At 43.1% G+C, this 26,159-nt stretch overlaps 1 protein-coding gene across 1 annotated transcript in view; it reads right to left on the bottom strand.

The window, feature by feature from the left end:
• Positions 1-16,577, bottom strand: part of LOC125429686 (LON peptidase N-terminal domain and RING finger protein 1-like) — a 31,159-nt gene extending 14,582 nt beyond the window's left edge. Inside the window, exons 1-3 of the mRNA XM_048491008.1 lie at positions 15,402-16,577; positions 4,008-4,126; positions 620-742 (exon numbers count right to left, since the gene is read on the bottom strand). Of these exons, the coding sequence (XP_048346965.1) occupies positions 620-742; positions 4,008-4,126; positions 15,402-15,708 (549 nt within the window). The 5' untranslated portion in view covers positions 15,709-16,577. The remainder of the gene's footprint in view (positions 1-619; positions 743-4,007; positions 4,127-15,401) is intronic.
• Between the last annotated feature and the right edge of the window lie 9,582 nt (positions 16,578-26,159).

Below are 26,159 nucleotides of genomic sequence, written 5' to 3'. Positions count from 1 at the left end.
TGTTCACTGCCCAGAGCCCTTCGAGGGTTGGGCAGTATATGAAGATTAATAAATAATAATAATAATAATAATCTAAAAATAGCAGCCTTGAAATAAAATCGTTGCAAACATTTGTTGCTGAACTTAAATCCAGAAAGGTACAGTGAGTATCTTTTGGTAGTTTGGAAGGATGAACCAAGGATACTTTAACACAATTTGCATGGTGAGCTGAAGAACTGCATATTTTGTTGTTGAGCAAATTTTGCAATGCACTTGTTTAATCAAGAAATAAGAAGAGCAAAAATATCCCTTTCTTTAAGCAATCTTGGCAAGCAAGAAGTTAATAGTACATGACTCATAATAACATTCTTTTCCTTTTCTTTTGCTAGAAAATCCAGCCTCAGCAATGTTTTCAGTAATTTTAAAAAATCCTGACATATACTTTTTAGCCTAAGGGCTGTTACGAGGATCATTTAGGCAGTTATGCATCTGGGTTTTTTCAGTGCTGCTCTTATGCATCTGTGTTGTTTATTTTAATGATTTTATCTTGCTTGAAACACCTCATAAAATAAAGCAGGTGGCCTAGAATATTTTAAATAAATAAGGAGCTAAATGGCTATTGTCATTTAGGAGTGTTTACCTTTTCTATCTCATACCGAGCAACATGGAATTCAGAATTCAGTGCCAGGCAATGTTGGAACTGCTTCAGGGCGTCAGATTTGTGCCCCATGTCCAGGAGTAGCTTTCCCTTCTGGAAAAAAACCTGCAGTGAACAACATATGCTTTTAAAACAGCTCTTACAAACTTTCTAAAGCTTCATCTCTTATATTCCATTGCCTGTGGAAACTATTTACTATGCACATATTTCAATTATGGAGAAATGTATGCAAACATGAAGATGCTGGGAACTTTAGAATTAAGATTTTCCAGTTTAGTGCAATGACTGGAGTGTTGGGTTCAGTCTGGGAAAATCCAGATTCAAATACCTACTCTGCTATGAATTTCATTGGATTACCTTTGACCAACCATTCCTCCTCAATTTAATTCTAACAGTTGTTGCAAGGATAAAAAAGGGAGGGGAGAACCACCTAAGCTACTGTGGGATGACTGAAGGAAAAGCAGAGGGAAAATTTCTCACACAATTTCATACCATGATACCAAATCCACTGTTTGCTCAGCCAAACCACCCATTCAAAACATCTACGCACTGGAAACATGCCACATCATAGAGCGCTCTGAAATGTATTCACAGCTCATGCTCAGTTAACTGTGACACTGTTCAGGCTGATTGAGGACTACACAAGAATACTGATAACAGTAAACACAGTGCTTTGTGGGTAGCATACCCAATTTTTATTTATAGAATGCCCATTGGCCCTTTGGAGTATAATAATCAGCGAAGAGCAGCAACTGCACTCGGAAAAGTCCTGACCCACTTGCAACCTTGGAAAGGTAAGTACTTTCTCCCCACTCCTTCATTCTATGGTGCCCCAGGGATGTTGGCAAGCCATTGCTTGTGTATCTACATGCAAAAGAACAAAAGTCCCCTTCTTAAGAAGGCTCACCAACATAGAAGCTTGATAATTTTCCTGAATGTCTTCTCTATATGATCCAAGATTCAATGCTCAGGAATTATTTGACTCTAATGTGCATTTGTATATTTTAGTCTACTTTTACTTGCATTGTCACAGATCCCAGTACCATGGTATAAATGAAGACAAAAACTGTTTCTAAAAGTTGAATATAATTTCATCATTAAACTAGAAGAGAAAGTCATCTCCACATCCCTAAAAGATCTATCACTCTATCTCCATGGGGAAATTCATACTGGCACCTGACCAGTATTTGAAAGTAATAGCTGAGCTTCTTAATATGACATTGTTTTAATTAAGCTAACAAAGAAACCAGCACTCTGACCTTAGCCTCCATCCACATGTTCACTTCAGCAAGAGTTGGGGGCTATCCTTCCATTCTGTCCAGTGGTAAGATTAAAGTAATTTAACAACTGGTTGTTTACAAGCACAATTTTAACAACCGGTTCTACCAAAGTGGTGCGAACCTGCTGAATCCCACCGCTGACTCTGTCCATATCTTCAGTTATTTTAACTTGCTAACTTACAAGAAATGAATTCAAATGAATGCAGATGATGGGAAACTAGATATCTCTGAGGGCATTTTTATCTCAACAGAATTGATTAGACAAACAAACCTTAAGGAGAAGTGGCAGATGAACTATTCATATTTGAAACGTCATTGACAGATTTGGTTTGTGAGTTCCTGAACAAGTTCTACCCAACAAAGCTGCCAGGAGAACTGCCAGGATTACTAGTGAACCTAGATCTTGGTTTAGCAACAGCTGCTGTAACCTTCTGGCCAAGTGATGGTATTCAAAAGTTAGGTGCACAGTAATAGTAAGTGAACACATTCACTTTTACTCTCCAGAGCCAGGATCATGTTCTCTGTTGTCCTACAGTCAGTCATGAGAAAAGAGAAAGGAGAAACCCCTTGCTAATTTATGGTATTTACCCACGCCTTTACTTGTTTAACACTGACACTGCACAACAACAGCTGTTCACCCTTGCACTATGCATAACTTTGGTGGATTTTGTAATAAAAAGACTAGAAGAAGGGGAATTCGCAACAACTGTCATGCATGCTGAAGTTATGCAGAGACAGTAAAAATCCTTTCTTATCAAAGGAAATCAGTCATGTTAGGGCATTGCTAATGCAGAATTTGAAGAAAATCTGTTTTATCAATTTTAAGAGGAAAGACTCATGTGTTTAATATTGGAATTGCTGAAATGTGTAAGTAAAAAAAAGTGGATTTAACTTTTCTATTTATATCCATTAATAGATAATAAATTTTAAAAACACACTGCTTCTGATTGCTTATGAACAGTCAGAAGAAAATACTTGTCTTGGATGACAACATAATTTCTCACCCATGCTACCAGACCAAGCCATGGGGGGTTGAAGGAGTCCTGTCTCTATCCATCCTGCCAATCCTTGGGGTGCCTAGCAGTGCTGAAGTGCCATTTTCTGCACTGGCTCAGTGATACCCACAAGGATAGAAAATCCATCTGGACTTGCCTTCTCCACCATCAGACTTGCATTTAGCTGGCCTCTCCCTTCTTAAAGGGATTAAAGAAAAATGATGCCTTCAATTGGGAAGGCCAGTTCCCGTCTCCAGCCCTGGTCTATCTTTCTCCCTGAGACAAAAAAAACAACAACCAAACATGCTAATATGGTTGCATCAAGGAAGTTCCTGTCAACTATTCTTCCAAAAAACTAATCTCATTTTTCTAAATTTCACTAACCGTTTCCCAACACCACCTTATATTCATTGCCGTTATCTTACAGCTGTGATTAAGTCAGCTCCCCCCTCTCTTTGGGCACTCCCAAGCTTAGCCCATTAACTCAAGTGCCTAACTAATTAGATTAATTACCCCAACACTTAAGTGGATGTTCCTCTCATTTTCCCCTGGAAAGGCAAGGCTTCCCTTTGTCTTTGGAGATTAACGGTCTCTTTGCATAACCTGAGGGCCCATTTCTTCCTATACATAGTCCTATCTCAGAACAGTCAGTGTTCAATATCTCCTGGACACCTCTCTGTCTGCTGATACTGTCCCCCGATGCATTGCTTCTTCTTTCTGCCAATGTTCAGAGCTTGTCACTGGACTCTGTTCGTCAGACCATTCCTCTTCTAGATATGGTAAATATCACTTTAATATCCCCCAACCCCTCGCTTTTCCAAACTTATCCACTAAACTCGACATAAATCCTAGGCCTGTGTGCTTGCTCCACTGTTTAATTATTGTGTACTTGTCTCTTTACTACTTTTACCTTTTCAATAAAATTGTTAAACTTTATTTCCCTCTCCTGCAAATTTCTTGTGAAAGCTGATCTCTATAAAAGTTGGCAAACATGACTGCAAGCTTACCCAACCTCTCTCTATTAAGGTCTGTCCTTGCCAATTCCCCCACTCTAAAAGGGAGAGACCCCACCGTTTCAGGTAACACCCAAGTCACCTCACATTCTTCTGGTTCTTGAATACACAGCATCTCCAAATCTTTCAGAGCCTCTGGGTACTGCTGCAATGCGACATACGCTTCTGAACGGCACAACCTCAGTTCAAGATCATATGGAGCTAGAAGGAAAAGGAAAATACTTTCAAAATAATTCTAGTGAAGCAGTTCCAAACATTCTCTCCTCACAGTCAGATTTAATGGCAGATGGAGATGCCTGTGGCTCAGTAGCTGGGCATATGCAGAAAGATGTTCAGTCTCTGGCATCTTTGGAGAAAGAATAACAAGAAAGAACTTGATTCTGGATAGATTCTACCAGTCAGACTAGACCAGGGGTCTGCAACCTGTGGCTGTCCAGATGTTCATGGACTACAGTTCATGGAATTGTAGTCCATGAACATCTGGGAAGCTCCCGGAATTCTGAACAGAACTAATTTCTAATACTAGGCCGAGATGAACTGGGTCCTTTTCTCTTTTTCTGCGAAGAAAGTGGTGGCACATGCATGCATGCACCTTTGTTCTAGATGGGGAAAGTATAGCAACTGAATCATTTCCTATCCAATTCTGCTGCTATACCACATCCCCAGATGTTGCACCCAGTCCTTCTGGGTTAGAACCACCCAGTGTTAGGATTCAAATAATTTAACAACCAGTTCCGGTGAGGGGATCCCACCATTGCCCTGCACTGCTCCAATAAGGGACACTGAAGTCCCACAGCACCAAAAAGTTGGAGGCCTCGAACACTACCTCTAAGATCACCTCAGTCAGCAAAGACAGGAATATTGTTTGGCACTGGGGTGAGCAGTAAACCAACAGTACCCCCACTCCCCACATTGCTAAATGTATACCACAGGATTCAACTGGATGTCCACATTAAGCTGTACACAGAAACACACTACTGGTTATAACTCCCGCCCTGACACAACCACATACCTAGGCTTGCAGAGAAAAATATATTCTCACAGTTTTCTTGTTTACCAAGCTATGAATAATAGGGACCTCATGTTTATATTAGGAGTCTCCAACCTTGTTGATCCTGCAGACATTTGTGAAATTTTAGGAGAGGGTTGTGGGCACTACTTCAAAATGGCTACTACGGGATCAAAGTCAATCACTAACTGGCTATTTCAGAGACTGCTCATTTTACCTTTCGGAATAACTAAAGTATTCCAAGGCCAAATTAAGTCTTGCTATAGTATCCACAGAAATCTGGGGGAAGAAATTAAGATGACTAACAATGTACAGATGATCAACAATATTTGATTACTATAGTTAAATATAAATGGCTGAATAACATCCTAAGCCACTTTGGATTCTACAGACTAAACCCAGCAGAGGTGACCCCATGGTTAAAATTATTCAGCAATAAAATATTCTAATCAGAGCTCATCTAATTTTCTTTTTCTTCAGAGTCATGCCATTTTTTCCAAAACCTTGTCTTTTATGCAAGCACACAGTCATGCAGTTCAGCAGAATCTGACACTGCTTATCAATTCTGTGCTTTTCAGGACAGAATCTATAGGTTTTTGGATTAGAAAGTTGGAGCTGAGTTTATACCATGAGAAAATGAACTGCCTGCTGCCTACGTGGCACCTGGGCTGTAAACAGAGCCCCCCTTCCAGTAAGTTTCCATAATAAAGAAAGCACAAGGCTGTATTTGCTGTACTGATTCACCTATCAGTACTGCAGTAGTGATTCACCTATCAGTGCAGCATAACACTGGTTACACAACCACAGTTTCCATTGCAGAGATGTTGAAAGGACAAAAAAAATAGAGGGAAATGATATTCCATTTTGCTTTATAGGTCATATTCTCCCGCACAATTTCAGGTACACCAAAACCAACAAAAAAAAAAAAAAAAGAATAGCTGACTTAGGATTTTTTTAACTCTGGAACAGAATATTTGAATTAAATCTTCTCAGAGCCTGTCACTAAACTAGGCATCTTGTTATCAATCTTTACTTGCTGAATTTATAAATCCTGAACTCTAAAATCAATAAATGTCATAACTTACAGGGAAACCCCATGGTCCCAAACAGACCTTACTCATTTCTAAAGCCTGTTATTCTCCATGCAAGGTGAAATGCAAATAAAAATTCTGACCTCACAAATGTAACATAGAGTGCTTAATATGGACCAAGACTTATATATGCACACACAAGCAAGCAGGAACCCACAAGGACTTTTCCCCTTCCTCTTTATTTCCTCTTTTCTTTCCTGAAAGTTCCCCCAGCCTCTTTCCTTTTCCTGCTACCTTTCCTCCTTCCCATCCAGCAGGCAACCTACCATTATTTGCTCCCCTCCTTCAATTTTCTCTCCTCCTGCTGGCAGCCTCTACCTAGGTAAACTATGGCTCAGTTGTGTGGTCCAAGCCACTGGGCCAGGCCCACTTGCATGGAAGGGAGCCCTCAAGGACTTGTAGAGTGCACCTCACTTTCCCCTTATCCCCCCGCCCCACATTATTTCCCCTTTCCCTCCTTCCGACAACCCCCATATTCTTACCCCTTCCTTTCTTATTCTCTCCTTCTCAGCCCTTTACCAACCCACTTTTTATCTGCCTCCCATTTTCAGCTATATTTACTTCATTTATACTTTATGTGGAGATGGGAGTTCTCATCAGTGGGGACCAAAGTATCTTACCTAATTCTCCTCTTCTCCTTTTTATTCCCTCAACAAACCTTAAGGTAGGCTGGAAGTATGTGACTGATATAAAATCATCCAGTGAGCTTCCACAGCAAGACAGGAATTCAAACTTGGGTCTCCCAGATCCTACTCTGAAGCTCTAATCCCTATGTCACACTGGGTTTCATGGTGGTACCAAGTCACCCAGTTGCTTCCAGACCTAGTGCTTTGGAGGGTGGTCTTGATGGCATCTTGCTCCAGCCCAGCCCAGCCTCCAGCACCATTTGCAGCCCGCCAAACTGGACCCCCCCATCGAAGCTCACCCGCTACTCCTGTAGTAGCATAGCGTAGCATAGCTACACAAGACTCCAACTGCCTTCGCTTGCCATGAGATATCCACTAGTAAGCTCTCCATTTCTTTGTGTCTTGTATCTCTATCCTATGGGCTAGAAGTGGGTCATGGGCAATTAAAATTTACAAAAATTTAAAATTACTGGAGCTCCCACAACAATCGAGTGCTTTCAGGTACCATCTTGTTTTATGATGTGGGAAGATTGCTACAACAATCCTTCCACCTGGGAAAATACTTCATTAAAAAAATTAAAAAATTAATACTCCATTAAAAGAATTTAAAAAGATGTGAACTAGACTATGCAACTATTAGATGAATTTGTAATTGGTTGACTGGCAGGACACAAAGAGTGCTCATCAATGGCTCATTTTCATCCTGGAGAGTAGTGGAGTGCCACAGGGTTCTGTCCTGGGCCCAGTGCTATTCAATAGTTTTATCAATTACTTGGAAAATGAAATAGAGGGCATACTAATTAAATTTGCAGATGATACCAGATTAGGAGGGGTAGCTAATACCCTGGAGGACAGGGGCAGGATTCAACATGATCTGGACAGATTGGAGAGCTTGGCCAAAACTAACAAAATGAATTTCAACAGAAGTAAATGTAAGATTCTACACTTAGGCAGAAAAAATGCACGAATATAGGATAGGTGACACCTAGCTTGACAACAATGCATGTCAAAGGGATTTGGGAGTCTTAGTAGACCACAAACTGAACATGAACCAGCAGTGTGATATGGCAGCCAAGAAAGCCAATGCAATTCTGGGATGCATCAATAAGTGTAAAGAGTCTAGATCAAGGTAAGTAATTGTATCACTCTAATCTGCATTAGTCAGACCTCACCTAGAGTACTGTGTTCAGTTCCGGGCACTGCAATTTTAGAAGGATATTGACAAGCTGGAACGTGTCCAGAGGAGGGCAACCAAAATGGTAAAAGGTCTGGAATCCATACCCTATGAAGAGAGAGGAAGGGAAGCTAGGGGATGTTTTGCGTCTGGGAGGAAATGAAGAGAAGGTTAAAAGGAGGGAAGTAGTATGCTATGCTTAAATATTTGAAGGGATTGTTATGGCTCTGATCACCCCCAACATATTATTGCAACATATTTTCTTTGGTAAAATCATATTGGCAGAAGCCAATTGTCACATCTCTCTGTGTAGGTAGCAGAGTGTCCACTTGGCAGCAAGCCACAGACAAACAGCTTACTTTACAAAATCTAATCCAGGAAATGAGTTACTCCAGCATAATTTGGAGGTCTCATTTTGTTTGTGGGCATGATCTTGATTACCACACCTTGCTAAAATACTGTAAGACAAAGAATATGGAAAGACACCTTGGTATCAGATGTTGCATTTCATTGTCTCTCCTAGAAAATATGTCAGCAACAGATGGTTGCTTCTTTGCATTTCCTCCACCTATTGTTATGACTTTCCTAAACCACTCACCCTGTCCTAATCAAATGTCTCAGCCAAATTTGAATAACCTAGGCAGTGTCTCTACAGCATAGGTGTCAAACTCGCGCCCCTCCAGATGTTATGCACTACAGTTCCCATCATCCCCTACCAGCATCATGCTGGCGGAGGATGATGGAACTGCTGAATCCACTCAGATCTGGAGGAACGCAGTAGTTTGACACCTGTGCTCTACAGAGTTAATCTGCATGAAGCCTTACAACGCTTCCCCCTTTAGCATAACAAGCAATTGGCCCTATTGTCCAGGGACTTAGTAATAGATGAGCTGATTAATGAAAGCTCCAGCACCCCAAACCAAAAAAAGCACAGATGTGGAGAAACGAAACTTAGTGCAATTGGTCCCTTTTTCCCGCTAAGGGAACGATCTACCTTATAAAAGCCTGGTTCACCTGCAACACCTTGCTCATTGCTAACTTGAACCTCCCTTGGTCCTGTTGGTGTGAGACATGATATATCGTCTTCTACTGGGTTTCTGTGCTGGCGTGGAATCCCTGCCTTCTACTACTTCGTGTGCTCCTTAAGATCTTTAGGTAACGTTTCACCCTGCTGCTTCCCAACTCCCTCTCTATCTTCCCACTTACTTTTCCAACCTTCCTATATATTAGGAACTTGTATGTATGTACTCTTATGCCTTGCTGTATGTATGCTTTGGAAACCAAATTTATATAAATATTTTAAAACTCAATTCGGACTCTTGTATTACTCTGCGAACGCTCCTTGCCATCCATTCCCCATATACATAGACTAAAAGATCCCCTCCTAGCAACCTCTCGCATTGCCAAGTCAAGTATTTTCCCCATTGCCACTTTAAGATACTTGTGTGCTGTTACACTCTTAGCAGCTGATGGAGATTCCTTAAAAATAAGTTCACAACCCCTGTTAAGCTAGGTAACAGGATGTCATGCCAAAGAGGGAGCAAGCTTGTTTTCTGCTGCCTCAGAGACTAGGGCACAGAGTAATGGATTCAAGGTGTAGGAAAAGAGATTCCACCCAAACATTAGGAAGAACTTTCTGTCAGGACTGTTTGACAGTGGAATTCACTGCCTCAGAAAGTGGTGGAGTCTCCTTCTTTGGAGGTTTTTAAACAGAGGCTGGATGAACATATGTCAAGAGTGCTTTGATTGTGTGTTCCTGCATGGCAGGGGGGGTTGATGACCCTTGTGGTGTCTTCCAACTCTATGATCTATGAGATGGCAAAGCTAGCTCAGCTAGCTATGATGATGAGTTCTCACTCAAAGACTAAAACAGCTCTGGAAAAGACGCTGTCCTCCCCTCCTGCCATTTAGTCACAGAAACCCAACTTGGAAAGCTTTGGTCATCTAGCAATCGCCACTGAAGAAATCTGTTTCTTACAGCTATTGATACTCCTTTTTATCATTTGGGGGGGGGTTAACTCCTTTTTTTAAATTTCACATTTTTCTGCAAACCTGGGCCCCTTTCCAGGTTTGTATAAAAACATGTCTTATCTGTTCACAACTTCAATCATTGGATTTAAGTATCCTCAGATTTGGCCAACTTTGTTATATACAAGTGGAGACCATCAATAAACTTTCAGAGATAGGTGAACAGATATTTCTGCCCACCTTCCCTTCCGCAGCATGGTGAGCTTCTCCCCCTTTCAACAGCATAACAAGGCTTCCCACCTCCCTCCCCCCCTCTCAGCAGCTCACTCCGAGCAGTCCGGATGGATGTGATGACTTCCCCCCACACCTTCCCTCTTGGAGGCTTGTCTGGACTGCTCCAGGAGGGTGCACCTAGGACCCTGTCAGTCACCCCATTGCCACCAGGCTCAGCACACCTCCTGGGCTTCCCTGAAACAGTCAGCCTGAAGTAAGCATGTTTTGTACATTTGTGCAGAATTTAACCCGCCATTTAAAAAAAAAGTTGTCACATTTTTCTACAGATCTAGGGGCAAGTATATCCCCAATGCAGAATGTGGACACGCGTGAGAATTAGATATATAAACAGGTAGGAGGCTGCAAGGTTTCCCCCTTCCCCAGATTTTCCTTTTTTCACTTGCCTGAAAGTCCTCATAGCCACTCCTTTTCCTGCTTCCTTTCTGGGGTTGTCATCTCCAGGTTGGGAAATTCCTGGAAATTTGGAGGTGGAGTCTCGGGAGGCAAGGTTTGGGAAAGGAAAGGACCTCAGCAGGATATAATGCCACAAAAAACACCCACCAAAGCAGCCATTTTCTCCAGGAAAACTGATATCTGTACACACACATGTATATATACACAAACACCAAAATAGCAAAGTATGTGGAAAGCACAGAAACAGCTCTGTTTGCCTAGTAACCCACAAGCCTAAATTCAGATTAAATATGCTAGATTTTGATGAAATGTAAAAGCCCAGGGCCATTAAATACAACAACATGAGCTGATAAACCATCTGTCACAGTACAAGGCTGCTTCCTGAGTTCTATACCTTGAAAACAAGGTCTTCCCAAAGTCATAAGAGTTTAAGGTTCTTTGCTATTCCCATCTCAAGAGGATGGTAAGGTGTTTTCTGGAATACTCTAAAAGCACCATGGTAAGGTTGTGCTTGGTTATGCTTCTATTACCTCAGAAGCAATAGGCAAGTCTAAGAAATGGCTTCTCCCATTCCTGCCCTCCCACTCAGCAGGATCATCCCTAAGTTACCACTGTTTCATTCTGATCTCTGAATATAAGTGTGTTTGAAAAGATGAACCATGAGTGACAGACTATTCACATCCTTCCCTCTGGCACCTGACTGACAAAGACTGAAGTATTGCCAGCTTTGAAAAATAACCCACTCAGTGTACACAGTGCTCATTTAAGCAGAGGTATATTATGATTTATCTCTGAGGTGGGAATAAAGCAAGAACAGTGCCCTGGGACTGCCTCCCAAACATCATAACAAGACAACTCTCTTTCTTAAGCAGATTAGGTCTACCAGTTATGTAGGTTTTTTGTGACTGTGTGTGAGTATATGCACTTTTCTTGCTGTCAAGTCACATCTGACATAGTGATCCTGCAGGATTCTCAAGGCAAGAGATGTTCGCAGGTGGTTTACCACTGCCTGCCTCCATGTCACCCTAATATTTCTTCAGGGTTTCCTATCCAAATACTAACCAGGGTCAGGACTGAAACGTTATGGTGGGCCAAAGTCACCCAACAAGCTTCTGTGGCATGAGTGGGGATTTGAACCTAGATTTCCCAGGTCCCAGTTGGACACCTTAGCCACTACACCATGCTGGCTCTCTGAATATGCATAACCCAGAATTTTTTTGTGCCCTAAATAGGGTATGATCTGGTTTGACATGTTTTGATTTTAGCACACAATATTTAAAATGTACCCTGTTAGTTTGCCATCTCACTAACAGGAAAGACAGTAACAACTGTCAGCAAGCATACAGGGCAAATAAAATATACCAGTTTAGCCAAATGTCAGTTAACAAAGCTTTTACAATCCAGCAGCACCACGTGGGTGGCAGCTACAGCCAGACCTAGCTGAGAGCATTGCTGCAAAAGGCATGGATAGAACCAGACAGGGTCTCCTCGACCCTCAACTCAAGAACAGACTGGGCATCCCAGCTTGCTTCTGACTATGAGCACTGTTTGTTCATCAGCCGTGAAGCAGATCACATCAATAGTCAAAATGCAAAAAAAAAATTGTAAAAATGGCCTTTTCCAAGTGAGTTGCTTACAACAAATCTTGGCATACATTTCCCCCCTTTGAATTTCACACATTTTCCATTCTATTTGGTTCTTGAAACGTTTTGCCTTCATTTTTGCTACATTGTTTTCTTGAGCACATTTACTGGGATCTCTTTTTCTACCCATTTCTGAGCCAGCTTCCCTTGAGCATGCAGTCATGTTTTAAAAGTATTTATTCATCTGCCCCACGCAACACCACTCCCCCACGTAGTCACCCAACCTCCCCTTCAGTAATTTTTTCATCTTCCTCGTCCTCCATTTTTCAAAAGAATTTTAATTTTTTTATTTTGTCATTTGTTTTTAGAATGGAGTTTTTTGAATGAGGTTTTATTGTGTTTTTTTTAAAAAAATGGTTTTATTGGGTTTTTAGAATGGGTTTTTTTAGAATGGATTTTGTGTTTTTATTGCCAGGATTTTAATGGTGCATGTTTTATTGTAACCAGCCTTGAGACTGTGGTATAGGGCAGGCAATAACTGTAAATAGAATTGAACTGGTGATGTAATGCTGAGGCAGCAATAAGCAGGGTCAATTAGATTAACTTTGGCCGTTTCTGCACGGCCAGGAGGCGCCCCCACGCCGGCAGGAGTTCTGCCGGCGGGAGTCTCCAGTTTCGCACGCAAGCGTCACGAGCAGGCGAAGCGGAGGCCGGCAGTGTCGACATGCGGCTCGCATGGAGCCGCCTCTGCGCTCCCGCCCCACTCACGGTGTCTTCCTCGTCACCTGCGGGGCGTCGCAGCTCAGCCCATCGCTGCCCTCCGACCCCTGGAGGTCGGAGGACAGTGTGGGCGGGGCTGCTGACGCACCGCAGGTGACGAGGACACCGTGAGTGGGGCGGAGATTTGAGAATAGCGTCTTCCCGGCGGCGCCGTTCGCACCCGGCGCTGCAGGGGAAGACGCTCCCTCCCCAACAACAACCCTTTAAAGGGTTGTTGTTTAGGGCGGCTTGACGCCGCCCTGGGGGGAGGGAAGAAGAGTCAGGTCGCCGCTGCTGCGTTGCAGCAGCGGCGCCTGTGCGAACGGCGGCCTGGGGGCGCCTTTTTTGGCACCCCCAGGCCGTCATAAATGGGCCGTGCGGAAGCAGCCTTTGCCAATTTCACATAGAGCTTGTGATGCTAAATTCAGATATAGATACAAAGAAGCAGGGGTGATTGGATCAGCTTTGTCAATTTCATATCAAGACAATAGTTAGTGAATACCACCCAGACTCAGGACGTCTCTCTGAAGGAAGCAATAAAATGGATTGTAAATCAGGACAGGCAAATTACTATGCAAATACCCTTACTAATTGATTATGCAACTTCAGTGTTACATACAAATGCTAAAATGAGGGAATTCCACTTAACACATACAAATTACACTTGCAAACTGCACTTTTAACCCTTTTAACCAATGCAAATAATTCTTTCTCCCACCCTGGGCATTTCAAAGGTATATATACTCCACTTGCTTTACTACCACCAGATCCTCTGAAGATGCCGGCCACAGATGAAGGCAAAACGTCAGGAGAAAATACTCCTGGAACACGGCCATACAACCCGGAAAACCTACAATATCCTAATGGTTCCGGCCGTGAAAGTCTTCGACAATATATTTATGATACTGTCTAGGAAGTAACCTACATTTCCCAACCCATGCACCACAACAAACCTAAAGTACAGGACTAGCTTTGCAGATAAGGAGTTATGTAGGCTGTGTAGGACTTAAGCATTTTTTCAGCATGCTTGCCTTGCAGATTCAGACCTAAACTGTTGCTTCAAAGATGCTGATGTTCTCATTGCTCTGAAGAGGCCCTTGTTAAGCAAATCACCCTTTCAAGGACCAGCAGTGGGGTAGGAGGTTAAGAGCTTGTGTATCTAATCTGGAGGAACCAGGTTTGATTCTCCGCTCTGCTGCCTGAGCTGTGGAGGCTTATCTGGGGAACTCAGATTAGCCTGTGCACTCCCACACACGCCAGCTGGGTGACCTTGGGCTAGTCACAGCTTCTCGGAGCTCTCTCAGCCCCACCTACCTCACAGGGTGTTTGTTGTGAGGGGGGAAGGGCAAGGAGATTGTAAGCCCCTTTGAGTCTCCTACAGGAGAGAAAGGGGGGATATAAATCCAAACTCTTCTTCTTCTTCAAGTCAGTCTCGCAATGCATTATGAGTCTCTCTGAATTCTTTGTCTGTGAAGTTCTCAGAACTAGCAGAGGGGATGCCTTCTGCTTCAGTGCCTGCTTATAAAACACCACCTGAGTTTGCAGTTACAAGTCCCCAAGGTTTTTCAGACAAGGGAGAATGAAAAGATTTCTTCCAGCTAGTGCTTATCCATTTGGTTCACCTTCACCCTGAGATTTAATTTCCCCTCCCCTGAGAATGGCAACCAAGTCAGTGCGGTGCAGACTTCTCCCTTCCTGAACCTCTATGTTTTATAACATTTTACCTGTTTAATTTCTGCCTCAGGCAACAGCCCAAAGCTTTTGTCAGTAGGAAGTGACAACTCCAACAGCTTTAATACTCAGAAAGAACTTCAATCAAGAGGACAAGAGTCTTTTAAAACAGTTATTATAACCACACAGTATTTGAACCACACTCTAAATGAAGCCAATAAAAGGATCAGATCTGGTCCTCCCACAGTGCTGTTAGGCAACTCACTGAACCTTCAGCTAATGTGTTTGATAAGGTTATTTAAATAAAGCTTATTTAACTTCATTTATAAGTTTATTTAAATAAAGGAGAATGTAATATTACTGCCCTTCCTTTCTTCTTTGTGTCTTTTCAGGAGAGTCTAAAATGGATTCATGTCTTCTGCAATCATCAGCAGTATAATTTTCTCTTACTAACATAGTTCAACTACAAACAATTCCACAGAAAAAAAGACACAGATATTTGTTATTTAAACATTTCAGCAATTTCCTGCTACCATCATAGCCATCTGAGGCATCCAATCACAGCCATACAAATTATCACACAACTTTTCCAATAAATAATGGTTATTGGAAGGAAAATAAAAGTTTTCTTAGAAGGGCATGAAATGTGTGGGCCATCCAAAATTCACCTTTGTTATAATGAAGTTTTCCACAGCATGCAAGTAAGTCCACCACAGGCATATCAAAGGCTGCCCGCTGCTGCTTACACAATGTGGTAGGGTAAGAAGTTGCACAACCAGCAACTGCTGAGGTGCTGAAAAAGAAAACCTGGAGTCCAGCACCTGACTCCTTTGCATGCCGAGGGCTGTCTCAAACTTTCCATTGCCCCAACATTCAGGAAGCATCCTCAGACTACACCCACTGCTTACCCAAGTCGATTCCCTTCTGAAGGCTTCTCAAAGCCCCCTTGTAATTTCCACTCCTGAGCAGGTCCTCCAAGTCGATTTTCAGCCTGGCCAGCCTGGCGCCTTTATCCCGGCATTTCTCCAACAAGTCACCCAGCAGGACGTTGCATTTCACAGTCCCCGAGCCTAGGAGGGCCAGCTTGTCCCCGCAGAGGCAGCACTGGGCAGGCAACTCTTCCGGCAGGCAGCTTCTGCAGAAGGAATGGCCGCACGACACGGTCACCGGCTCCCACAGGGTGAAGTGGCAAGAGGGGCAGAGGAAAACCTCCATGGCTTCTGCTGCTGCTGCCACAAAGCTGGGCTGGAGGGAAGGGGGGGGGGGGCGTGTGTTGGAAACCGACTAAGGAGATGCTCCCGGAAGGGGATGAGAAGCGCAACCTCCCCCCGTAAGAAGCGGCATCCAAAAGAAGAACAAGTGTGCGGGGAAGCGAGGGGCTGAGAGTAACTGAAGAGCCCCTTCCTTAATTTCCGCAAAACCAGGAACCAACGCGCCAGCTCTTTAAAGGCGCAGGAGGCTCCCCCGCTTCCCACACGCACTTGACCAGCTTTCCTGCTCCACAAGGATGGAGCTGCGGAGCCGACATGGGAGAGGGGCGCTTGGTTTCACTTTCCCTTCTGCCTTCTCCGCTGCTCAACCTACATCCCCCTCCGAAGTGGGTTTCTTGCAAATCCTTCAAACAGAACCACACGCAGGGGCAGCCCGACTTTTTGTCCCCCTGTCGCCCGGGGACCTGTGCGCTCTTCACCCCGCCAGCACCTCTGCCAACTGAGCGGAGCTGTTTCCCGGGTAGGGCGCCCAAGTTCTCGCTTCCTTCCCGCACAAAGATCAGCCTGCCGGTCTCCTGAGGGGCGAGGCAGGGCAAAAGAAACGGCAGAACCGGCTGGAGTCCTCCCTCCGCCTCTGGGCTGGGGCGCTTTTATTTCGCCGGGGCTGTCCTTCGGGATGCAAACACGGGGCAGGGGGGCGTGGAAGAAAAGCGCGTCCTGTACTTAGGTAGCGGGGGGGGGGGGGGGGATGGAGCCAACGACAGGGGCGCGGCTAACTTTCCAGTCGCGATCGCCCCTCTGTCGTGGCCAGTTTTACCCCCTCCTCTTGCACCCCTTTCTGTCCCTGTGACCCCGGCTTTCCTTTCTTTCCGTCCACACGCACAAATCAACCCGCACATTACATAAAAGCTGGAGGCGCCCCATGTGATGAGCTGGAGGAGGGGCCCCATTGGCTGCCGGCTTCTGCCCGCCCCTGTTGTGAAACAGGCGTCGCGAGCCGCGTTTCATAATCTCCGGGATTGTCTGACAGAGGGGGAGCCGCCAGGCGTGCAAGGGGCGCCCCAGAGCAGAGCGCCCCGTCGGGCGGCGGCTGGCTTCGCTCTCTCGGAGCGGCCGGGGGGAGGGGGGATTCTTCCCCAAAAGGCGAGCTGTCAAGCGTCACCCTGGTGATTTATTGCAATCCGCCCTTCGCGCTGGCAGCTTTTGGCTTTCCGTTTTGACTTATTTCGGTGCTAACAGTTCACAGAAAATAAACGTTGCGGCACCTCGAAGGTTTGCCGCATTTGATTCTAGTCTAGATTGTGATCCAGTTTTTCAGATGGTGTGAATGAGCCCTCCCCTTGCATTGCTGAATGCAGCGAATCATTAATGCTTAACTACAGGAACCACAGAGCCAAACGGAATAATGTAAATTCAGTACTAATACAGAAGAAATAAAAAGCCTTTTTCTAGTTACCCTAAACATCTGCAAGGAGGGGCTGGGAGGAAAGTTACAGTGAGATCAGAAGTACAATTCTAAAAACGCTTCTTTGGAAGTGAATAGAATACGACATCTGAGTAGACCAGTTTACGATGGCTCCCTCTGTCCTGGAGAAGACAGAATTTGAAAGCTGCTTTGATTAAAGCTTTTCTTTATATAAGGCACATGCAGACTGTAACAGATGAATACCCATAGGCTGTAGTCCTGTGCAATTATCTGGAAATAAATCCTTTTAAATTTAGTCGGCAGGATTCAAAAAAAAAACGATAGCAGTCTTTATATTTAAAAAAAATGTAGTTAGACTTGCTTTTCACAAGCAGTAGCCCACAGCACTGGCTGCATAGCAGATAACTCCAGGGAGGAGGAAAGAGTTTCCTGAGTGAGGATTGACATATGAGGCTCAGTCACAACTGCTGTTCAGGGACAGTCCAGAATATCAATTGGGATAGCACAACTTCAGCAAACAGGACTTTGGATCCAAGTCAGTGAAATGTATTATCACTGTAATTAAATTTATCATGTTTAGTAGGCTACTAAAAATGCAATTGTTTGCACTTCATTAAGTGAGAGAGGCATGAACAAGGTAACAGCACTAGAATTTATTTATACTTCATATTTTACCTGCTGTTGTGTGTGGGTGTGTACATTGCAGAACACCTGCAATCCCAAACATATGCATTAGTTAGGAAGTCCTATTGAATTCAATTGGATTAATTTCCAGATAAGTGTATAAGAGATCAAATTATGCAGATATCAGGAATACACTCTGGTAGCAGGATCATCAGATTCCATGTATATCCAAACCAACCAACAGGATGTATATTCTTGTAGTATATACACAACAGTAAATGTGGGCAAGAACATATTGGAATTATGTCCTGATACATCACTGGCAGTCTATGAGCTGCTCTGAGAAATACTTTTGATAGCATCCCAAATCAAATCTTTTAAACATCATTCATGTTGAGAAATCGACAACTATCTTCTTTTCTGGAAGGTGAAATTTGTTTTTCACCATTTGAGGTGTTTTCATATATACAGTTATAATCAGTGTGTATCTTTCTCTTCACCATTAAGGATGCACATTGAGCACTAAAGGAGTTATTAAAAGTAATTTCAAATAATAAAATGGGAATAGTCAGTTGCTGTAGTAACAAAACACCATTATGTATTTATACAGATTGGGGACAAAACATTTAGAAACTGACATGTCAAAAAGACCTCATCTGGAGGAAGTACATGATAAGGAAGTAGGAAGTAGATTATTACTCCTTTTTAAAAAGGAACCTGTGTCATATAGATTGAAAGTGTTATTTAAATTAGTAACAATGTTGCTATTTGCTTCTTTTGTCACTTAACATTATGATGACCTCTAAAGAATACAAGAACAGTCTTAGCTTTTCCAAGCATTTTTAAACCAGATAACACAGATACTTTAAATCATTTTTAAACCAGATACCAACACCACAAATGGCAGCTCAATCCATTTTCAGATATGATGACAAAGCTCTATCTGGAAAGACTTCTCTCTGGTAAGATAAATGTCTTTATATAATAACAATTCAGAAAGAGAACCTGTTTTTAAATGACCTTCAGGCTTGAGTTATTCTTGTCATCTGGTTTAACTAATATTTTCCACTTGCATCAGAAAAAAACACCTCCCATTCATAATGTATAAATTAAACCATGCTGCAAATAATTCCAGAGAAATTGCTAACCCAGAAAAACGTAACTGTACAAGAAAACAACTTGTTTGCTTCCTTAGAAGTAATCCTCTTCCTTAGAGGTAATCCAAGCGAGCAGATGAGTCACATGCTTAAATTTCCACTTAGAAGATAAGGTTTATTATATTTCTGGTGCAATCTGGGAGAGAACCAAAACGGCTGTACCAGCAGCATGATCCCGGCGCCAATGTAAATGCCTTTTGCGCCAGCTGATGAAGTGGCATGAGCGCTGACGTAGAAGCAAATAGGCTGGAACTGGAGAATGGTGTGAGAATGTGATGGGGCGGAGAGAGAGAAACAATGATTAGATCAGATGTGTCAACCACATGTCTAGTCACCATGACTGAACACTCCTGCAAAGTCCCCATTCCCCATATGGGCAGTCCCTTCCAACCACAGTCAGCTTCCCACAGGGGGATACCTTCGCACCTCAGGTGAAGGCCCTTTCAACCTTGGAAGATATTGCTGCCCACTCTCCTTTTCAGGGGAGACACAAACTTCTAGTCAAAGGTAGACATGTCCTTTGGGCAGCAGCCCCCAGAAGAACAGTGGATGCCGGCAGTCTGCCTTCAGAGGGCAGTGCTTCCCATCTGGCGTCTCTTCTCCAGCCCAGACTGGGTGCTTGGGCTGGTGCTGCCACCACAATGCTTCTCACACCTGCTCCTGGGCAAGGTGGACTAACAGGCTGCCACTGTGCCAAGGCTCCTCCAGGAGGTTGGAGGAAAGGAGGGGTAGCATTGCACAAATGACAAATAGTTTTCCCACTGACTCCCACTGCATGGCTCCATGGCAGCTGGTATGGTGAGTAGGCAATGGAACCACATCTTAAGCTGGCCATGTGTGTTATGCTGTAGGCATGGTTGAGGCAGCTCTGTCATCTGGCTGGCCACAGGTGTAAGGCGTCAGTAGGCATGGCAGGAGTAGGTTCCCTCATTCCCCTGCAGAGAGAAGGGCTTGGACTGCTCCTTCATTGAAATATGCTGGGGTGCAGCTGCCTATCAGCACTCCTCCACACACTTGGTCACCTGCACCCACCTCCTCCTGTTGTGGATGATGATGCCAGTTTGGGTCACAGGGGCCCCTCCTGGCACATCCCCCCAATGCTGTCATTCATGTGGGCAGCCATTGAGCAGGAGTTCCTGAAATGGTGCTGTGAGTGACTGAAGACTGCCTCCTGATGGATAGAGGGTTTGTCTGGCACCATCTCCAGAGCCTCCTTGAGGCTTTGTTTGACATGGTGAGGAGTGCAGCTGAGGGACAACCACAAATCGAGGGGTTTTTGGATGCCTTGTCTTGGTCTCTATAGGTACCTGAGAGACTTACGCCATCGTCCCTACTGGCAGTGCCCCCTGAACCTATCCTGAGGGGTAGAATTTGCTAGCATGGTTGCCCCTCAAGACAGTGTTCCCCCCTGCACCGACCTCTTGTCCCCCCAACCCCACACTGACCTTCGGTGCTTCACTGAGGGCTGCCTGCCTCCACGTGTTCTAATGCTCCATCCCCTGGGGCCCCCCTTCTGGAATGCTTTGTTGCCATCCCCCATTTTCCTCCTCCCTGCTTTGCCTGTTCCCATCCCTTCTGACCTCCTTTCTGCATCTCAATTCTCCTTTGATCCTCCACCCACTCTGCTGGCTGTGAGTTGGTCTGTTGATCAGGGCCCTAGTCCCGCCACCTTATGCTGACACTCCTGGGCCATGGCCCCTTTTCCTTGCCACTTCCTCTTTTTTGTGTGTGTGCCATTCCAGGACTGCAGTGCAGCTCTTCATTTAGAAGGTGGCTCAGCTGTATCGTTGCTGCTGCACGATCCCCAGCACAGCTTCTCCCCCCTCCTGGATTATGCTCTCCGTTATTTCAAAATGCTCAAAATGACTTGCATCAAAATTAAAAACAAATGCATTTCATAATCAAAGAAATACCTGATTTACCTGAAAGACCTAATTTACCTGGTAACCACATGTGCCATCAAGAAAAATCTCAATCTCTACCTTAAAACTGCCTGAAGCATGTTTAAAAAGCTATGCTTTACAGAGCCTCAAAATTCTGGGCAATATTTGGACCTTACCCATATCCTTAGGTAGCTTATTTCATAATAATGGGCATGACCACCAAGAAAGTCCAAGCAGAAACAGTTCTCCATGAGTGGAAGAATGATTAATAATAAATCCTAAGTGCCCACCTAAACCATTCCATTATACTGCAGCCCTATTCTATTAATAAAATTGCCCTCCTGAACAAAAATAACAAAAAATGAAACCCTAACAGGTGAGACCATTGTACCTGAACTTGAACTGTAATACATTTTAATAGCAAGAACTTCAAAAGAAAAGAAACAGCTCACTGTTCTTCCAAGCCTAATCGTAGCCTCTGTTCTGACTTACTGCAGATTTGTTTCTGAGCATCTCCAAACTATATTTTAAATCCACTAGCTGGAAATCCAGTATTCCAGACAAATCCTTGCCAAGGACAGGGGGTGGGGGAGGAAGGATACTGAGATTTATTTATTCACTATATCAGAGAACTAGTTTTCCAAGCAGTGAAGAATAGCCCTAAAGGGATGAAAAATAAAGGCAAGAAATGTGTTTAGATGTGAGCCTTCCTGTTATGCCACTGGTAAAGACATAACTATTGATGGGAAAAGGCATGCTGGTCCTTCTATCAGAGTTAAATCACAGATTGTGTGATCTCCTGGTGTATTCCTTAATTTAAAAGCTTCTAGAACCCAGTGTGGATTAGGGTCATGTTGCTGGTAGGAAGAGGTTTCACCCTTTTCCCTGTGCCAGGTTAACCCTAGTAAAGAAAAAAAGAGATGTACAATATAGGCAAAGAGCTGGGAAATGGAATCAGGAGATGGCTCATGGTAGTCACAAAGCGTTCTGCTAAGAATAGGGCAGTTGCAGATAAAGAAGAATGCATTCAAAGAGTCAAGTCAATGCACACACAAGTAGACTGTAAAAGGAGGCAAATCTGGTCTTTGTAGCGCAGTGGGGCGAACCTATGGCACTCCAGATGTTCATGAACTACAATTCCCATCAGCTCCTGCCACCATGGTTGTAGCATATGACCCATAAAACCTTTTCATCTAGCTCTGTCTACATTTACTTGAAAGTAAATCCCAGCTGAATTAAGTGAAATGGGGATGTATGATACATTATCACTGGGGCGTGTTTAAATACTCACTTGAGTATTTCTTGATGATCCTAGCCTTCTGAGTTAAACATGTACTACCGTGTTTCCTCGAAAATAAGACAGTGTCTTATATTAATTTTTGCTCCCAAAGATGTGCTATGTCTTATTTTCAGGGGATGTCTTATTTTTCTGTGTTCTGTTCATCGGGCATGCTTCCAAACAAAAAACTTTGCTATGTCTTACTTTTGGGGGATGCCTTATATTTTGCACGTCAGCAAAACCTCTACTACGTCTTATTTTCAGGGGATGTCTTATATTCAGGGAAACAGGGTAGTAGTGGGGCGGGGGGGAGAGAGAGATTAGGTGCTGGTTTGAATTGGGAGAAGGAAACTCAGGATTTTGGTTGAAAGTGGAGCATGTTGGGGTTCTCTGTGCAAATCCATTATAAAAACAAGGACTTTGCTGTTTGTTTATAGTGACTGTTGGCTTTTCTCATGTCTTGCTGGTACATCCGAAAATAAAACAAATATTACAAAGGCACCTTCAGTCTCTTTTTCGAAGGTAGTTAAATCCTGTAGCGCTACCCTTGAACTTTTCACCACTCAGAGAAGTCTGGCAGCCAATCCTGTTTCAGGATATAACTGGGGAGGGAGGTTGTTGATGAAATGCAGGTTCTGTGAAAAATTCTCAAATATCTAAGGTCTGTGTTTAAAAATTTACTGCAGCCAGACATGCTGGCCCAACTTTAAGTTTGGGAAAAAAATAATTTGCTCCTCTCCTCTCCTCACTTCATTTCTGTCTCTTAGTCTGTGATGAATCATGTTTGTTCAAATGATTCAGAGTTCACTGTGAGCCTGTACACCAGACTTGGTAACTCAGTGAATAATGGCTATTTTAGTAGACCTTCAAGTCAGGTCGAGATGAAGTCTTCCATTTCAGCAGAAGTCCAGGAGAAACAAAAACATTTGCCACTTTCATTCCAAAATACATTGACAAAGTCTGTGATCCACTCAATGTGTACTTCCAAAGCCATAAAAATAGGCAAATAAAACTATTCTGGAAAAGAGAGAAAGTATACTGTACCAAAGCCAAGAAAGCTGAAGCACATTGTAAAAAGGGATGTTACAGAGATGATATATGTTGTGGAAAAGAAGTTCTCTCTATTAACTAAAGGATAGGGACTTGTAAGGAAGTGTGAGGCAGGAAGAAGAAGGTTGATTTGGCAATCCTAACTCACTGTCCAAAATTCACTTCTGTCAGTAATATCATAGTTTTTAACCCACAGATGCCATTATGTAATGATGTACACCTAGTTTACTGTAATGATTAGAAGCAGTTGAAATGAGTCAAATGAAAACTTAGGTCAAACTGACCCAGGCTGCAACAACACCATGTGGAACAATGTTCTCTTGCCCTCTGGCTTTGTTTCCTCATTATTTATCTTGGCTCCCATTCCTTCTGTTACTCAGGACCCATGACTTGGCATGTTACTTTATCTATTTTGGGGAGTCTCATTCATCCAATGCCCTAAAAAAGTCTAAGTATGACTGTGGCATTTTACAAATGACGTATCTCTATATTACATTTTATCCTTCTCTTTATCCAAGGAGCTTACACTTCCTCCTTCATTTTATTGTCACAACCAATGGTGCCATCAGTTCTAGATTTGGGGGCAGACATATGGGTATGGGACTCCACCCTAGCTGGTTATAGGTTCACATTTGAAGTGTATATTTCCATCTAAAGTAGTTCTGCAAAGCTACCTTACAACAATCCTGTGTAGCCAGTTTGGCTAAAGAACATAACGGGCTCAAAATTATCCACTGAATTTCAAGACAGGTGATTTGAATCTATGGCTCATTCCGCACATGCAGAATAATGCACTTTCAAACTGCTTTCAGTGCTCTTTGAAGCTGTGCGGAATAGCAAAATCCACTTGCAAACAGTTGTGAAAGTGGTTTGAAAACGCATTATTTTGCATGTGCGGAAGGGGCCTATGTTTCTCCATTCCTACCCCAATTTTCTAAATACTATGACATGATGACATGTATCAAAACGATTTGTGCATAGCAGGCACTTGCAGTTCTTCTGCGTTCCTCTTTATTCCTGTAATCCCTTCCAATCTGCAGAAAATGAGAGTATTCCTGGATTCTTCTCTTCTCTTGAATTTCTTATTGACTACTAGAAATATTCCTAGGATTGAAGAATAGCCTTGCAGGCTGGTAGGAATGTTGGAGTGAGGAAGGTCAAAACGCTACAATTATTCTTCCTTCCATAAATGCTGTTTCACTGAGGAATGGAGTTGATTGTATCCTTTTGTCATTCCTTGCTCCAGTCCATCAACCTGCATTGTTTTGTACAGAATTACTGCAGCCATATGATTGATCTTTCTGTGGACTGGAAATGCATGAATGTACTGCAAGGCTATTGGGAAGCAGAGGGGGAAAAAAACTTTTCCCAAAGCACTGAGCTTTCAAGAAGAACTCTTTTGAAACAGGGTTCAGAAAGAACTCCAGGCTCCACCTTGAGGTTGGTAACTTTGCTGTCATAACAGCTGCCAGTATTTTTCCCTCAATCTGAATAAAAACCAGGCAACTGAAGGAGAAGCAAAGGAGGTGACATGCTTGGGGGGGGGGGGGTAGCAGTAACATGTGATGTAAGTGAAAATTCTGTAAATGCCTGTTATATATGTTGTAATCCTGTTTTGCTTCTATTTGCAATTCTGTTCAGAATTAAATCCTGCAGTACCACCCAGAATAAATCTTGTTGGCAACCAGAATTACTGTGGGATTTTCTCTGTAGGGACAATTATTATGTATCTCTTCTAAAGACTACCTCAGTGTGATAACAGTGGTTACATAAAATGGACGGATGTACATAAACAAGATCTCTCTTATGTAATTATTAGTTCACTTGCTGATTCTTTTTTTTTTTCCAGCTCCACCCTTTAGTGCATTATGTAACTTAGCTGTTCAGTTGATGTATTCTGACCCTTTTCCACATAACCTGCACACGGTCTACTGCATGTAGCAGGATTACAGAGGAAAATGAAAGACATCTGACTGTTACTTAATCTAGCTAGCATACAAACCAACTGCCCGGCCTTCAGTTACTGAAAAAAAAAAGCAGTGCTGCTTCCAGGACAATGAAATGCATAGTTTATAGTTAATAAACTATTATTCTTGACAAATGTATTTTCTTTTATGTACACTGAGAGCATATGCACCGGAGACAAATTCCTTGTGTGTCCAATCACACTTGGCCAATAAAGATTCTATTCTATTCTATTCTATTCTATTCTATTCTATTCTATTCTATTCTAATAATATGATGTTTGTATATTAAGATGCTTGAGCTTCATTCACACACAGGAATCAAAATGGTCTAACTTTCACAACAGATAGAAAGCTGAAAATTTGGTGCACCCAGTATGAAACATCTTATGTGGTATAGTGGTTAAGAGCAGCTTAACTCCTTCACATGAAGCCTGGTGGGTGACCTTGGGTTTGTTACGGTTCTCTCAGAACTCTCTCAGCCTCACCTACTTCACATGGTGTCTTTTGAAGGGTGGGGAAGGGAAAGTGATTGTAAACTGTTTTGAGACTCTTTTGGGGAGAGAGAAGTGGGGCATACAAGCCAACTCTTCTTCACCTTCTTCATACTAATTTTTATCTCTGTCACTTGAAACCTGAAACCTTCTTTATAATTAATCACTTTGCAGGGGGAAAACTGAGCCATTTGTGAACACGGAGATGTAGGTATGTCTTCTTCATACTCTTGAGTCAGATTCAGAGATGGAAAATAAGTCTGAAAAATGGGAGATTAGATGAAGATTGTGCAATGCTCATTTCACAGTCCTTGAATCTGGAGATGTGAGTTCAGTGTTCTGGCACACTGTATTTTCCTCAACTGAGCACACACAGTGCTTTCTGGGAGATAAAATCTAGCAGGGCAGGAAGAGGGGAAGGAGCACTAGCTGTCAAACAGGTGTGGGGGAGTAGTTGGTATTGGGATAGGAAAATGTGAAGAAACCAGTGGAAGAGGAAAATTTCCTATATTAACAAAATGTCCTTTATAAACAAAAGCAGACAACAACCTAATTCGTTCATTTTCAAGATCACTACA

This window comes from Sphaerodactylus townsendi, linkage group LG03, assembly GCF_021028975.2.
Source record: "Sphaerodactylus townsendi isolate TG3544 linkage group LG03, MPM_Stown_v2.3, whole genome shotgun sequence".
NCBI lineage: Eukaryota > Metazoa > Chordata > Lepidosauria > Squamata > Sphaerodactylidae > Sphaerodactylus > Sphaerodactylus townsendi.
Note: the sequence above shows the minus strand (reverse complement) of the source record. Positions and strands in the feature narration are given on the sequence as shown.